Source organism: Perissodus microlepis, chromosome 15, assembly GCF_051167445.1.
Source record: "Perissodus microlepis isolate ML-2025 ecotype Zambia chromosome 15, ASM5116744v1, whole genome shotgun sequence".
Lineage (NCBI taxonomy): Eukaryota > Metazoa > Chordata > Actinopteri > Cichliformes > Cichlidae > Perissodus > Perissodus microlepis.
In genome coordinates this window covers 10,379,280-10,395,371 of record NC_140475.1, presented here as the reverse complement: position 1 = coordinate 10,395,371, position 16,092 = coordinate 10,379,280, and the positions used below count along the sequence as shown (strand labels likewise).

Genomic DNA, 16,092 nt, shown 5'->3' with positions numbered 1-16,092 from the left:
CTGAAGCCATGTAATCAAGTTAAAAAGGAGACTGGAAAACAAGAAGTGAAAGATCACATTTTACCTATTTGTAAGGGTTAGATTATGTTTTTAATTATTAATAGAACAATATATTTGCAGTATTCTTTCTATTTATCTGGGTGTGTGTGTGTGAGAGAGAGAGAGACGGGGGGGATCAGAGTAGACCGTTTCTATTTGGATCACTGAATTAGTCCAGATAGTTTCCAAAAGCAAAGTCCAGTGTGTTTACTTCACTCGCAAAGTGTTGAAAGAAGCAGAGGCAGCGTGTCAGTCTAGATCTTTATTCTGGAGAAAAATGAGTCCCAGCCTTTTAGTGAATAAATACAAGTCACAGGCATCCCAGCCAGTGGAGCTGCATATGTGTAGATCTCTGGTTGTGATGAAGCAGATTTCAGTATCAAACAAATAACCCATTTAAAAAGAAGAAAAGATGAGTACATATCAATGGAAAGCACGAAAACAAAAATCATCGTAGGAAAACAAGAATCTTCATTGTATGTGTTATAGCCAATATACATAATATATCACACAGCATTTAAGACTTAACAAAAACAAAAACACTTCTGCTGCTCCTGCTGGTGAAGCTTACAGCATCCCGAGACACTGGTTTGTAACTGGAGACAGGAAGTGTGGTCGAGCACATACAGGTGCATCAATGAGCTCAGCGGATTGGTCGTTTACAGCAAACACATGATGTCATTTTAATGACAAGGCACAAGTGCACAGAGCTACTGCTTCTCATGAGAAATGGTCCTAGTATTAGTTTGGCGTTTACTTTTTCCATCATTAGCAAAATTACAAATATCCAGCATCAGATTTAAAAACATCCGTCCATGAAACCACCAGCAGAGCTGCTTTGCTATCATATGGGATAGATGCTACAGATGAGATCTTACAAATGTTCATGTCATAAAGATGGTGAGTTGATCACAAAGTTGGTCATTTGGGGATTAAAATGCAGTGTATTGTCAACATATTACAAAATCCATTGAGTTTTTAATCACTTTTCAATTATTACATGCCGGAAATGTAGTTTTCTCCGTTTTAATGTAGATTTTGACATGAATGTTGATCAGAAATCCTTATTATAAGTCTGATATGGCACAAGTGCAGCATCAGCCCCAATACAACAGCAGAGATTCAGATCTCAGAGCCGTGATGCGAGCTGTCTTCCCACAAAGTCATCTTCTGTCACTCTCAAACACACATGGGTATTTCACACGTAAATGCTATGTCATAAGCTGTTTCGTGATTGCACAGCCCATAATTAATATACAAGTTAAGGCTTAAGACATTCATCGCTCACATACTGCGACTGCATAGACAGGAAGGAAGTGAGAGCCAACAAAAACGTCTTCAGCAGGATATTCTTCATTGAGTCTCTACCAGTGACGCCCCAAAGATTAAATAAAAATCACTCTTCTTATTTCTTGGCAACATTATTTATGTAATTGCCATGCCAGTGAGTATTGCAGATAAAAATGTACAGCAGTTGAAGGTTTTCCTTTGTTCAGTTGTAGTTTTTGTGATTTAAAAGTCACAAATTCAGTCAGAATACTTTGTCTTACATTCTGATTCACTACAACATGTCAGCATGATGTTGACATTAACATTGGTTGTGTCCAGAGCTAGATAGAAAGAAATATTTGGTTCAGATTGTCAGATTTATTGATAGTACAGAGGTATAAAGTGCTGCTATTTAAACCCCTCCCATACACTTGCACTCTCTGATACAATCCCTCTGCTCATCCTGCTGATGCCGGCCAGCTTGACTTTAGCACGGGCCGTCCACGTGACGGCAGCTGTTGAATCATTGGAGTCCAACAGGTTAGCGTAGCGGGAGGAGTCCTCCTCTTGACCCCGTCCACACCAGGAGGGGAGCTCTAACGCCGTCGCCGGGATGCTCAGGGAGCTGGGGGATGACTCTGCCACGTCCCCATTTTGGCTCTTGCCTACCGGCGCTTCATCAGGAGCAGTCTCAGCGAAGTTCTCCAAGTGTGGTGGTTCCCAACCTTCTATCTTCTCCAGTTTTTTGGCAGGGGAGATTTGCCTCATCGTCATCGTAACACTCTCCCAGAAGCAGTTGGCCTTCTCTGGCTTGTCCTTCTTCTCTTTCTCCTTCTCCTCATCCTTGATTTTCTTGTGAGACCTTTGAGCAGGAAATAAATATACAGTTGTGGTCAGAAATTTGCATTCACTGACATTTTAATATCAAGACAATTTTGGATTTTTTTATCATTTCTTTGATTTTTTTTTCTGGGTGGAATGATTGTACAGCATACATCTTTGATTACTTTTTTAAAAAAAAAGCACATTCCAGTTTATAGCAGATTTGAACTTTTTGAATGCTGAACATTTAAGCAATTTTCTTTCATATGAGCATGACAGTTTGGGGTTTCTTCCAAACCTTGGAAAAGTTGTGCCACATCTGAAAAACATCTGATTACGTGCAGTTGTTTGAACTGATGATTTCAAACAACTGGAGAGATTTAAATGAGTGTATGCAGATATGTGAGCCTATGTGGATTAGAAAAAAAAATACATTCACCCAATTCTTGATTTTTAAAGTCATTGCAGATGTTTGCTGTACAATCATTCCTGGTAGAAGAAAAGTTAAAAGAAATCATTCAAAGTCCAAAATCACCATGACATACATTCCAACGATGAGTGCCTGTAAACTTATAACCATAACTGTAGTCTTAAACATGTTGATATACAACAGCCACTTACTAAGAACCACCCCTCCATCCTCCCCCTCCTCCCCCCTGCCCTACATAAACAGGAGTGTCTGGGTGGGAAACACTTACAGTGAGCTATTATATAGGAATTCCTGTTGTTTATCAAAGCAAGTGAACTGATTAAGATTTCCACCTTCATACATGTTCCACTTCCTCAAGGGGTCTGAAAGTTAGCAACAGCTGGACAATAAAGCTTTGGCATGCATGCATGCATATATATATATTTATTGTGGGTAGCTGTGACATGACTAAATACACACACACACACACAAATACAAGTGGTTTTGACATGGATCCATTATATTTAGTGAGGAGTGTAAATGTTTGTACTTCACACACTTGACCAGTAATGGCTACTGAGTGCCTCTGTATAAACATGATGGAAACCAGAAATGTTGTGGGTAGCTGTGACATGACTGTGCATTTACTGCATGCTATTAACCAATATGTCTATATAGAACTGCTGATCGGTAATCAATAATTTCAGAAAGACCATTTCTTACAACATTGCCATCTACACCATGATAGAAGCGAAAACAGTGGAGCGGCTTCTTATTCTTATTATTCATTTGGAGTTATTTTCTGTCAGATATTCTACTTTGTGTTACCTCCGTTTTTCCCCCTAGTAAGAGAAATATTTGGAATATGATAAAGGTAATAAGCGCATAACCTCACCCTTTGCGGTCAGCCAGCTTCTCTCCAGTCAGCAAGAAACGCTCGTCATCTTTAGATGAGAACATCTTCTTCTCCCTCCTGTCTTTCTTGGACATGATCTTCTTCACTTTGGCCTCCTGAGAGACACCAGCAAGACAAGAGTGTTTTTGAAATGCCGATCTGACTCGATTTCACTCATCTGTTGCATGTTAGCTTGATATCTCTGTATGCCTGTTTGTGAGTGATTGATACACCCTGAAGACGAGGATTTCACAAAGTTGGCTTTGCAGGAATTGAGAGGAGCAGCATGTTCACACTGATGAACGTGCAATCTTTATTTATTTTTTTGGATTGGGGAGGGGGGAATTTCTGTTATGGGCCTCACTGGCATAGAGCACATTCCACCGAGAGATCCTCCACTCCCTCTGAAAATCCCAGCCTCCCCGTCACATCAGAATTCCTCCCTGCCATGCCCTCGCAGATTTCCGCCGAGCACTGACGCAGCCGTCCTTAGCGACCGCGGAACAAAGTTTTGGCTTTGTTTCTCGCCTGGGAAGAATTCCCAAGGTCAGCTATCAAGGTCTTGACTCCTACTCACATCCGTGCTCGCCTTTGCTTGAGTGTGCATTCTCAGTATACACAATATTACATGATTAATGAGCTTAACCCTGACACGACCTTTCAACTGCTTTTATTGTTCTCATACCTATGAAGGACTTTAGTTCAGGGCTCTGTGTGCAGTACCTGCACAGATCTCTGACCAGAGGATGCCACCAGCAGCTACAACAAACAAACAATGAGCTGGATATGAAATCAGCTGTCTCCCAAAGCCAAACAGGAACACGTATGATAAGATCTGTCACCAACAGATAAAACAAACTTTACAAAACTACCACTACATAGGCTCCACCAGCTAAAGCCAGACACATGCAAATACTTAAGATACAGCTCATATCTGTGATGGGTCTTTAAACACTTTACTCAGTGAAAATGCATCATATCTCCCTGTGCATCTCACTCAGAGGAAGTCTCTTTGATTATAAGTAGAACAAAAATCCCAAATATCCTCCACTCACTTCTCATCCTGAACATGCCTGCAGGCAAACTGCCCCCCTACCAGTTTCCTGTTGTTTATTATCATCAAAAAACATTTACAAAACCTAATCTCAGCTGTTTCAGCACCCTGTCTCAACTCTTGACTGCCCAGCTCTTGTTCTCCGAGTGCCATCGAGTGTAAACTGCATAAGGTTTGCAGAAGCAGTTCGAGCTGTCCAGCAAAGAAACCGGAGATCCCGAAAGAGTTGGAGCCTTTCTGAATGGACGTATATGAGTGTATGTGCTTGCATGCATGCCTGCACAAATAGAGGCCTGCCTATTCTGCCACTGTGCTCTAACCTCTGGGCCTCTAGATCCAAAGCAGCTCAGTGACTGGCCAAGAAGGTAAAGCAAATGGCTCGCTGGCTCTCTGTGTTATTCACGCTTGGCAGAACAATGGAGGTGTTATGGACCAAATTCTTCTTTCCATACCTCTGACATTGAAGCCGAGGGATTGCTGCATGAATTGCACACATTGGGGATAAATTCAGGGGGGGTTTTAAGCTCACAATCAGGCCTTGGTTATTATGAACATTATTTATATCACCAGTTAATTTCATAATTGATCTAAAAACTCTCCAGTGCACCAAAAGCAACAGTTTAAAGGGGTAGAACCACAAACAAACCAAGATACTGAACTTTCATATGCAGGAATCAAACCACTGACCCTCCAATTAATAAACAACCCACTCTACGCCCTGTGCTACCTCTCCTCTGCAAGGTGAGAGTTGTCTTCTTAGCCCATATCTTAACCCAATCTTGTTTTTATGCATAATTTACAATCTTTATATTCTGTAAACAGAGCCCAGAGAAAACACAGGACTATGGGTCAATTGCAATACCTTGAAAAGTTCTAGTGGATTTGCTTTTTCTAATGACACCAAAAACAGCTTTAAATAATAATTTAAAAAAACAACAACAACAATATTTATGATATATGTTTGTTTGAATTTGTTAAAGTGAATAATAACATGAAATTGAAGCCAGCAGCTGGTTGTTTTAGCTTAGCTTTGGACTGAAAGCACACAAGTGGTTTTAGGGGCCTCATGTGGTAGTCAATGGGGTATATTTATTGTCCATTAATTTGCAGTTTGACTCGTTAACCAATTAATTATTCAATTCATTATTTTTAGTATTAGATAAAATGTATAGAACAAAGTGGTAGTTCTGAAAGTAAAGAAGCATCTGCCCATGAAAGCCTATTTTTAAGTACAAAAGCATGTTCATTAAGCTTAATGAACATTGTTGAAGCATCATAGAGTGAAACAGCAACAGGTAACCTCCACTTTCAGGGCTCCCTGTGCACTTAGTGAGTCCTAATATGAGCATGGAACAACAGAGGGTGAAAGAATTGCAGCCTTCCACAGTGTCTGTGGCTATTTTCAGCCTTGTTTTTCTTCCACACTGATTGTTCCACTCCAAAAAGCCCAGCTCCTCGAAAGAATGCTCAGTTTCCTTCCCTTCTCCAGCTCGGCCACCCCGTCCTCACAAACAGGACGGTGTATGAAATATGTCCTGTGAACTGAGTCGAATACAGTGGCTATACAATAAAGCGAGCGACCAGCCGGGGTTGAAAGACGATGAATCACCTGTGCGCAGTTTCAAATCAGACTTAACAAGTTCACACACAGCACGCCTTTGAGTAAAGGCCCGCCGTCAGCACAGATTATAAGATGAACAGAGCGCTGAGATAAAACTCACCTCCACAGACAAAGGACACATGTCCTCAAACCCTCATAATAAAACCATTGTTTATTATATTTACAGCAGTGATGACCAAGCTGATTTAGCTGATCAGGTATGAGCTTCCCTTCAGCAGACTCACTTTCAGTTCAGCTAATTTGTGACTCCTTAAATCTTATATTAAATATTTTGGTCATTGTTTCTAAGAGCTGTGAGGATGCAGTACTGACTGACATAATTAGTGCTACATGTATCAGTGCCTGGACAAAGTCAAATATAAGCAGTCAGACAGGTTTTAAGATGCTTGCTTATTAAACAGAAAAAATGTACACACGCACTAGAAGTTTCAAATGAACCAGGAAGGCTGTGTGCAAACTGTGATGGATGCTTACACACAGTCACAGTAATACATTTCAATCATTGTTTCTTTCTCATGAACATGTTTGGTTAATTTTAGGGGTTTTAAATGTATGATCTTAATGAACATCACTATGATTACACAACCTGTATGCAGTGTGGAGCAGGCCTGGTTGAACCCTGAAACACATCTTAATTGGATGTCCCAAAGCACCGAGAGATGTCTGCTACAGGTTGAGGCATAATAAAGCTGTAAGAGAAATCACCAAATGGACGGTCAAAGCTAATAAACACCAGGCCGTCACCACTTGAGGCTATCAGCCTCCAAAGGGAAGGGGATGTTGCTTCAAAGGCAACAACAACTGCCTGCCCCACATTTTGCACCACACCTCTAACTAGGAGATGCAACCAGATCTCAGAAAGTCTTCCCGCACTCCACCCAGATGTGATTCTCCTATGTAGGTGCACAAAAACCATCTTGCTAGTCAAACTTGTTGTGCTCCAGGAGGACACGCTGTCCATTTTTCATGATCTGAAGAAAGCCACGTAGTAAAATCTGGCTGATGAGGCCTTTGTCAAAGAATGGCACGCAGTGTCATTTCCTGTCAAAGTTGGCTGTGAACAGTGCACGATTTCCTGCAGAAGATCAGCTAGGAAAGTAAAGCATTAAAGAGTGCCACTAGAGAGTTAGCAAGCCCAATATGGTTATGGTTGATGAAAACTCGCAGGTTGAAGCCTTCTGCAAGTGAAGACTAACTTTATCTTCTCTGATCCACTGAGGCAAGGCATACAAGTTAAGGGGCAAAATGCTGGTGACCCTCAAGTACCTGCTGAAAAACAAGAGGATTCCCAGAAAAGTGGCCTTGTACTTGTCTTCAGCTACAAATGCACCTGCATCATGATTTTGAATGGAAAATATTCCAATTTGTAATTTTGCTTTGCTCAAACTATTTACAAAACCATGTTGTGATATGACATCAGAGGTTTCTACAAAATAAAAACCGATACCTTAGATGACTGAACTGAAGTGATTTAAATAAAGGAAACAGTCCACTGAAAGATCAAAATGACCCATTTTTCTTTCTTGGGATAAGGCTGACAATACAAACGCACACAGTGACAAAACAACCCAGACAGTTTTCCAGCGATAAGGTTAAGGATAAGACAGGGGATGATGGCTGACAGCTGGTGTGTTTACAGATAAACAGTGCAGTGACACTGAGCTTGTGCATGCGTGCGTATGTGAACTGACAGAGCATTGGCCATTTAAAGCATCTGGATGTTTTGGGCGACATAAGATTGACTCTTTCAGGGTCGATTCCTGCGATGTTCTGAGCGTGTGCACAGAAAGATAAGCGTGGGTCGCCTGAGTGCATATCTTTGAGCGGACAACCATCACGTGTCAACTGTGTAAGCTGATGTATGTTTGGAAGCAGATAGTGTGTTTGCGTCTGTGTTCTGTCTGTCTAGCTGTGAAGGTGCTGTTTACCTTGGAGACTGCAGTGACGGCTTCCTCATCCTCTTCCTCTCCTTGTATGTCTTTGTCCTAGGACACACATACACCCGCAGTGAGTTAAGACAAATAGCAACCTTTCCCCGCCCCAAAACAGAAACTCTCACACTTTAAAGCAGGGATTGTGTGTTTGCGGACTGTGCGCATGCCTTCCTGTAAAAAAAAAAGAAAAAAAAGAGGCAACCGTTTTCAAGTGCTAACACAAACACACCGTATTTGGAGTGCGAGATAGAGGGATGGAGGGAAGAATGGATGGATGGATGGAGAGCTGGGAGAGACGGGGGGGGGGGGGAACCACTAAGCTCTGAGGGCAGATTTAAACAAAAGGGAGAGAAAACAAACCCATGACCTCTTCCCTTAATGGTCCTCAACAATATGTGGACTGAACAGAGCTATTTTGGTCTCATTGTGTTTCAGTCTGCAGACTTTGTTTTTAATATAGACGTTGTATAATATTTGTGTTATTTGTGTTATTATGTGACACCCTTTGTTTTGGCTTTTATATAATTGCCAATGGGCTTGTGCATTTTGTTTAACCATGTAAATAACTCCATTTACCAATATTCTACCTCTTATTATTTATATAAGCAATTTTTATGGTCTGCTTTAATACTTGCATGTTTATCCACTTTTATTCCACAATGACTCCTCAAGACTGTAGTAGGTTATATATATATTGTTACAGGGATATTACAGTGATTAGAGCAAGCTGTAGGTAATAAAAGCACTGCGCTGCAGTGGTTTGACTCATATCTAATAGACTCCAATTTCTTCATGTAAATGGGGAGTCTTCTTCAAATACTTTAACTATGGAGTTCCACAGGGTTCTTTCCTAGGACCAATTCTGTTTACATTACATATGCTTCCCTTAGGCAGCATCCTTAGAAGGCATAGCATACATGTCTTCTAGAGTATTTAAAAGCAGACTGGGATGCAGACCAAGGCTCCCTGAGCCTGGTTCTGCTGGAGGTTTCTTCCTGTTAAAAGGGAGTTTTTCCTTTCCATTGTTGCCAAATCGCTTGCTCATAGGGGTTCATCTGATTGTTCGGGTTTTCTCTGTTTTCACTTTATTATTGTAGGGTTTAACTATAGTTGCACACCCACAAGAAATATGCAAGAAACAGAAAGAAGAAAACAATAACAGTTCACTAAATTTAAATTTTTTTTCCAAGACCGTTATATTTGCACTTCCACAAAGCTCCTCTAGTCTACAATTTGAAGTATCCTTGGCAATCATCCCAAACCCAGAGTTGCCCCTGATGCATGAACATTAGCTTAAAAGTTCTTAGGTATAGGGAAAAGGGCATTTGTGTGAAATGGATGAATTAGGCCTGCAGCAAGAAAGCACTTGCTCTGAAAGTAAAAGTACTAAAGTTTACTGTAAACCTAATGGAGTTTTTATCAGAACAGTAATCATTTAGTTACATGCTACAAGAGTGTTTTCATTTGTTAGCGTCATAAAATTACCACGATAACTGAATGAACAAGTATAGTTTAATGTATTCAAACAGAGGTGGGTAAATAAAATCTGCATTTTTTTCATATTAAATTTGAAATACACTTTCTTATGTTTTTTTGTGGAAGTACACTCCTAGTAAAACATCACACCTAAATACAAACCACTACAAAATATATTGATGATCATTATCTTTGTCACTACCTCAGTCATTCCCTCACGACACTTTTTCCACCTCACTTCTTCCTGGAATTCTTGTGGACATTTCCAGGTCTTTTTCTTTTACCACCTGCCCACCAGTTTCAGTCACCTGACACCTCTGTCATCTCTTCCAAATCATGGCATAAGTATTTATACCAGCCATTATTTCGGCTTACAGATCGTCAGTGTTATTTCACGCCATCGTTTTATTTCAGCTGTATTTACATCTAACTTGTTTTTGATCCAGCCTGTTTTGCCATTATGTGTTAATATCTCTTAAATAAATATCTCTTCTTAGATTCTAACTGTCTCAACTTCTACACCAAGATGCCAAATGTGAAAATAAGCGAAAGCATTTTTCAAAAGCAATATTTGCACTTGAAAATACAGTTTGATAAACTTCAGACTCCTTCAGAATTTTAAATGACATATCCCATCATCCATAACTTGCAGTTTGATTACTTAACTTGCCCCAGAAGACTTAAGGACATTAAATCATAATAAGTAGGTTGATTGAAGTCATTAATTGTGCAGCCAAGCCTCTATAGGAGTGGCGCCAGAATTCCTGCTAAATGATCAAAGCTGCATTAACTTTTAACATCTCCAAACTCTATGGGACAGAGGAGGAGAAATGGTGGTTGGACATGTCTGAGCAAAGTCTGCTGGGTCTCCGCCACCTGAGCTGACCAAAGATACAGTCTCACACAATCACTGACTACTGTTTGAGCGTAAAAAGCATTAACAACTTCAGAACAGAGAGTGTGAGGGGGGGGGGGAGATTCAGGGCAAGGGGGAGTAGTGTTTTGGAAAAAAAATCCTCCTAACAACAGAGATCAGGAGTTCTTATTTCGCACCCCCAGGGCGGCCTTTTTTGCATTCTCACTTTCCCTCTTTGTGTCTGCACACAAGTGTGTAAATTTAAGCACAGTGTTTCACAACCGAGCTTGCCAGGCGATAAAGAACCACTCTGAATTCCAATACCAAAGAAGCAGTATTTATACTCCACATTCTCCAAACCCAGGGACACAGAAAGCATTTAAGGAAACAGTTCAATGTCTTGGGAAATATGCTTATTTACATTTTTGCCAAAGGTTAAATGAGAGCATGCATGCCAGTATCACACCTGTTGACTGAGTACCAAGCAAGTTTGCTCGGCTTAAAAGAAAGCCTGTAAATGGAGAGAAAGGCCACATGCTTGTTCATGGAAGCAGAATGAACAGAGCACCACTATTAACACTCTAGCCACATCATTTGAATTGATGTATACCTCCATTTTTTGGGCTTATCATCATCTGCATTTTATCCCAGTTGTCATTACCCCTACTTTTCTCTTTGTTTGTGCTGTTGATTCCTTAACATGTACCTCTTTCAGTTTATTTCCTGTTTTATTTTGAAGGTTTGATCCTTTTGCGGCTTTTACTTCCCTCCTTTGATCGTTTCCCACTCTCCCAAGTGTTGGATTAAACTCACCTGTTCCTTGTTATCCATCCGTGTAGTCTTTATCAGGTTGTTTTTGTAATCCCCATATTTTCTCTGCTGGCTCTCCTTCTTTCTAGATTCATCGAAAAAAACGAAATAACCATTCAACTAATATCCTTATACTAAACGGCTTCATAAGATAGACTCCCCCAGTGTTCCCATTCTTCATCCCAAGTTAAACAAGCCATCTCCTGGTCCCTGTATTGAACAGCTAAATGTAGAAAGCATTCAGACAGATCCTATTTATGACATTTTTAGTGTTGGACTGAGGCAAACTTGTAAGACAAAACAAGTGTCTGAGGTCCAGGAACTCAACTCTCTTCCCTTCAGCAGGGGATCACATTTCCTTTACCTTTACTATCCTCTTTATGACTCAATAATTTAGAAGTGAGGCCTTCAAAGGTTCGCTAGACGTGATGTATACTCTTATTACCCCACTTCACAGTCATGGTGGTTTTATATAAGCATTTAGGAGTGTTACTGCAGTAAGCCACAGACAAACAGGCAAACACACCTTCTGCAAGCTGACAGCTGCTTGCAACCTGTTGAACTTCAATAGAAGTGAGTGGCATAAGCAAGCAGGCACAGGGCCTGCTGTCACCCCAGTGCACTGTTCATAGACAAAAGGAATGATAGTGACTTCAGGCTATGCATTTCTCTGCTCTTGCTCTTTTCTCCCTCCCAGTCTCTGTGTTTTACTTGTCCGTATCTGTCCGACTGCAGGTCTCTCCACTATTACACCCAAAGAGATCTGCCGTCTTGTGATGACGATAAGCAAAAATACGATTTTGATTAGGAGATTTAAATACATGGAAGTATATTTGTCAGACAAAATAACAGAGGAAGAGGTGTGAGATATAACACAATGAAGGTCGCTGGCTGACTCCTGGGCCACCTGGATATATGTGGGTGGAGAAAGCTAAAGAGCAGGATTTCAGATTCTCCTAAGCAGAAACTTGACTCCTGATGGCCTGAGTGTAGGCGCACAGTAGCCAACAGATCAGACTATTGTTGTTTTGAGTAGTTTCCAGCAATGTTCTCTTTTTCAGGAAAGCTACACTTAATACCGAAAAATGGTGACTCAGCACAAAGTTCAGGACAGAGCTCAATCGACAGCCTCAACAAGACTATTTTAGTTTTCTTCATGATTATCACTTAAATAGTCAGGTGTTTTCCCCATGTTGTGCTTACAGGCTGTCATCTCGTCTATTTTCTGTCCTTGATTTGTCAAGATAATTAGTAGATTTGGTACTTTTTGTAGCTTTTGTAGCTTTAAAGTGGATTAATCCTTTTTGGGGTGGTTTTTCTTGTTTTTTGTTTAAAAAGTACAGAAGAATTCAAAAGGCTATCCCTGCAATTTCATTGTGATACAAAAATGCTGCAGATTCGCTTCGCTCTCCTCTTCGGTTGCTCTGCATGTGGTAAATCAGACAGTGCAGCTACGTCAGTTTGAATAACTGGAAGGAAAAAATCTTTCCTTTGCAGACTTTGTTATCATAACTTTAATCCTGACTTCATCCTGTTGGGTCTTTGCTGTGTTTACAGCATTTTATGATCTGACCCCTGACCCTTTTATGTACTTTACTGCCATGCAGATGGGACAAGACCCCCCCTCCACCCACCTCCTCCTTGATTGCTTTCCCAGGATCTCTAAAGAGCAGCTGCTGCTCTGATCCTAGGTCAGTTTATAGTTTTTTTTGTGACCACTGGCGACAGAGACACAAAGTGAACTCAGAGCAGCTCTGTCCCCTACACATGTAAGGGAAACATGCGTTATTTCCCAACTGGAGGTTGATAAAACTAAGCCAAGGGTCACAGATATCAGCACTGTCACAACAGCAGATGAAAAATGTTGGGAAATGGTGTTGGTGGATTTTCCCAATTGTGTACTGCATGACAAATGTATACATGTAGTCTGAGGTGTATACAGGGATGGAGGTGCAGGCAGTGAGTAAAATATGACACTGATATGATTAAGGAGAGCATTTTTATGTAATTGGTGTTGCAAATGTCCTTAAACATGTGATTCACTACTCGCTCTACCAAAAAGAAACCTAAAATCATGGCTGGCCTTTTAAAGAAGCTTTGATCATGCATACAGTAAGCTGATTACATACCGCAAGCATGACAAAAGCACATTATTTTGTGACTCCAACCTTTATGAGGAATAAAATATCCCATGAGTTTTAACAGATTTATCTATGTATCCAGAGATTTGGAAGCCGCCCATCCTCCTCTTTCACTGCAGCTTCACTATTCAACTAGATGTGAGCACCTTATGCTCACTCAACGTAGGCTTTTACTCAAAACCTGATCCAAGTGGTTAAAAACACCACCACAAGAATCTCAACTGATAAACATGTCACCTTGCTATTTCTTATGAGCAATGAGTCGTGGCTGGCTATCTTTGTGTGTCTGTGGGTGCGTGTGCATCCTCCCCCATGCTCCCATCAGCATGACAGAGCCCAGCTGCTTACAAGTGCTGATACAGAGGTTCTTTAGACCTCTCACACTCTTATTGTTTACCTGGAAAATATGGGTAACAAAAAAAGAAGAAAAAAAAAAAACACAACCCACAACAAACAGGCATTTGTGAACCATGCCTTCTTAAGTACCAATCACACCTCTGACCTTTACGAAAACTGCGTGTAAAAGCTAACCTACTGTACATTAAATCATATCCATCTCTATAATAACATGCTGAATTTACCCTCCTGTGTTTTATTTTATTTTATCACGTTTTAATTTAAATTATATTTCTTATACTTGAGCAGTATTGTGCCAAAATTAGTCCACACACTAGCTCTTAGATTCAGGCTCCCTTCTTTGACCTCCAAGCTGCATTTTCTAACTTGAGTTTCAGCACTTGTGCACCTCCTCCATTTCTTTGTTTGAAGTCTATTTGGCAACTTTTATAAGAAGAAAACATAAGAAATAGAAGAATTATGATTTGTCATTATTTAAACAGATGTATAATTATTCAGGCTACTTTATATTCTTATTTGTGTTTATTAAAGTAATTTTTAAAAAGCCTGAACAGGTGAAATCAATCATTTTGATACAGTTTTCGATGTTTGTATTGCTACAATTTTACAGCTTCCCGAGTTCATCAGAGTATAAGCGTACCATTATTAGCAGTGAATGCTTCTGTTTGCTTTTTATCCGTGTCATTACCTTGTAGGAGTGATGATAGTGCCAGGACATGTCGTCCTCCTCTGACGCGTAATCCACCAGCACTTTACTCTTGGTTTTCTTAAACATATCTCCACTTGTCGCTGAAATGGACCTGTCGGTCCTATAGAGAGAAAAAAAAGTTGTATGAGAAACTCTGAAGTCGACCCCGCACTGTCCTGCGTCGCTTTGTCCGTCTTTTCTTGATAACTCTTTCAGCGACGCATCACCCTAGCCTTTGAACTCTTTCGGTGGTTTCTCCAGCCGAGAATCGAGACCGCTTTCTCCGCTAGCGGCTCATTCATAGACGTGCCAGGAGCTGGGTGACGATCGCGATTCGTTTCGTAATAGTTTGTCGTGCGTTTTTACGCAGTCTGCGCGACCACCTGGAGCTCAAGCGCTCGCTCCTCCCATATCCCCCTGCTCCTCCGACTGCTTGAAGTTGCCGTGGAAGACAGAGGAAGAGGTCACACGTTTCATCTCCAGCCAATAACAACGCAACTCACCTATAAATGAAGAGGAAGTATACAAGTATACGCCAAGAATAGCTGTTGTCACTCTCTCCCCCTCTTTTTTATCTCTTACCAGGGAGTCAAAATGTATAAATAGCGACATCAGTCTGTTTTGTATTTGAATTAAAGGCGCAGAAGAAAAAATACAGTGTCAAAACTATTAGCTTCAACATGCTCGTATTAGTATGTTGCTGCGTTGTTTTTTGTGGCACCAGTCATAATTTATTTGTCATTGGGGACATTAATTTATAACATGTTATTGGTCTTTCTAAAAATGTGTTTTAAACGTCGCATATGTAAAATTGTAAGCTGACGAAAATAACCAAGACTAACATTTCTATGTGTATGTGTTTCGTATAAAGACGCACCAACATGTAATACAGTCTAGAGTAAATTGACAGAAAATCGAGATACCTTAAGGTGCATGGAAACTGTAATTACTCGGGAAAGGCTGGACATGCCTGTTGTGTCACATTTGCTGTCTTATCATTGTGGCATTGTATTTCCATAATCTGTTTCCCATTTGCAGCAAGACTCACTGGAAGATTGGGGAAAATATTATTTTGGTCTGTGTTTCAATCAAGTACCAAACAACTTGTGACACCTGCGCTATTTTCACCCTTAAGAGCACACAGTATTCTTTAATTTTTAAATATTTAGTTTAACATTGCACTTTACTTATCTTTTTAAAGAAAGTTTGGAGAATCACCAATTGACCTAATCTCACACATGTCTTTGGACTGTAGAGGAAATCCATATTACCAGGAAGGAACACACGCAGACATGCAAACTCCTCACAGAGAGACCCCAGCCTGCATTTGAACCCAAAAAGTTCTTCTTGCTAAGCGGCAACACCGATAACCACCAGACTACTGCGCTGTCCCGAACTTTTGTTTTTATATTTTAACTGAGCTTCTGTAACAAAGCAATTTCCCCCCTGGGATCCATAAAGTATTCTAATTCTGATGACCACACAGAAGAAAGAAAAATAAAATAACAACAACAATGTACTTCTGGGGGCATAGCTGTGATCCAGACCCTGTTTGATTTTTGTTTTTTCTCACAGCCATTGTTTAAATATTTTTAGCTACTCAGTTTCAGATCAGAGTGTCTCTCGTGTTAAGATGTGTTGAACTGTTCAAAGGGTTTTTTTCCTCTTGACTATTAGCAGTTAAACTTCAATAAAAAGCTGCTGAGTCATTCATTAACAAG

At 40.4% G+C, this 16,092-nt stretch overlaps 1 protein-coding gene across 2 annotated transcripts; it reads right to left on the bottom strand.

Moving 5' to 3' along the window:
• Positions 1 to 286: 286 nt before the first annotated feature.
• On the bottom strand, positions 287 to 14,827 carry LOC146371738 (testis development-related protein). 2 transcript variants are annotated; one of them, XM_084952854.1, is made up of 5 exons: positions 14,372 to 14,827; positions 11,189 to 11,270; positions 8,038 to 8,094; positions 3,435 to 3,550; positions 287 to 2,170 (listed from the first exon to the last, which is right to left on the bottom strand). In XM_084952854.1, exons 2-5 carry the CDS (start codon positions 11,204 to 11,206, stop codon positions 1,717 to 1,719), a joined length of 645 nt encoding a protein of 214 aa, XP_084808980.1. In that variant the 5' UTR covers positions 11,207 to 11,270; positions 14,372 to 14,827; the 3' UTR covers positions 287 to 1,716. The 2 variants fall into 2 exon arrangements, with proteins under 2 accessions (XP_084808980.1, XP_084808979.1); XM_084952853.1 differs by lacking the exon at positions 11,189 to 11,270 and having other exon boundaries at positions 14,372 to 14,824.
• Between the last annotated feature and the right edge of the window lie 1,265 nt (positions 14,828 to 16,092).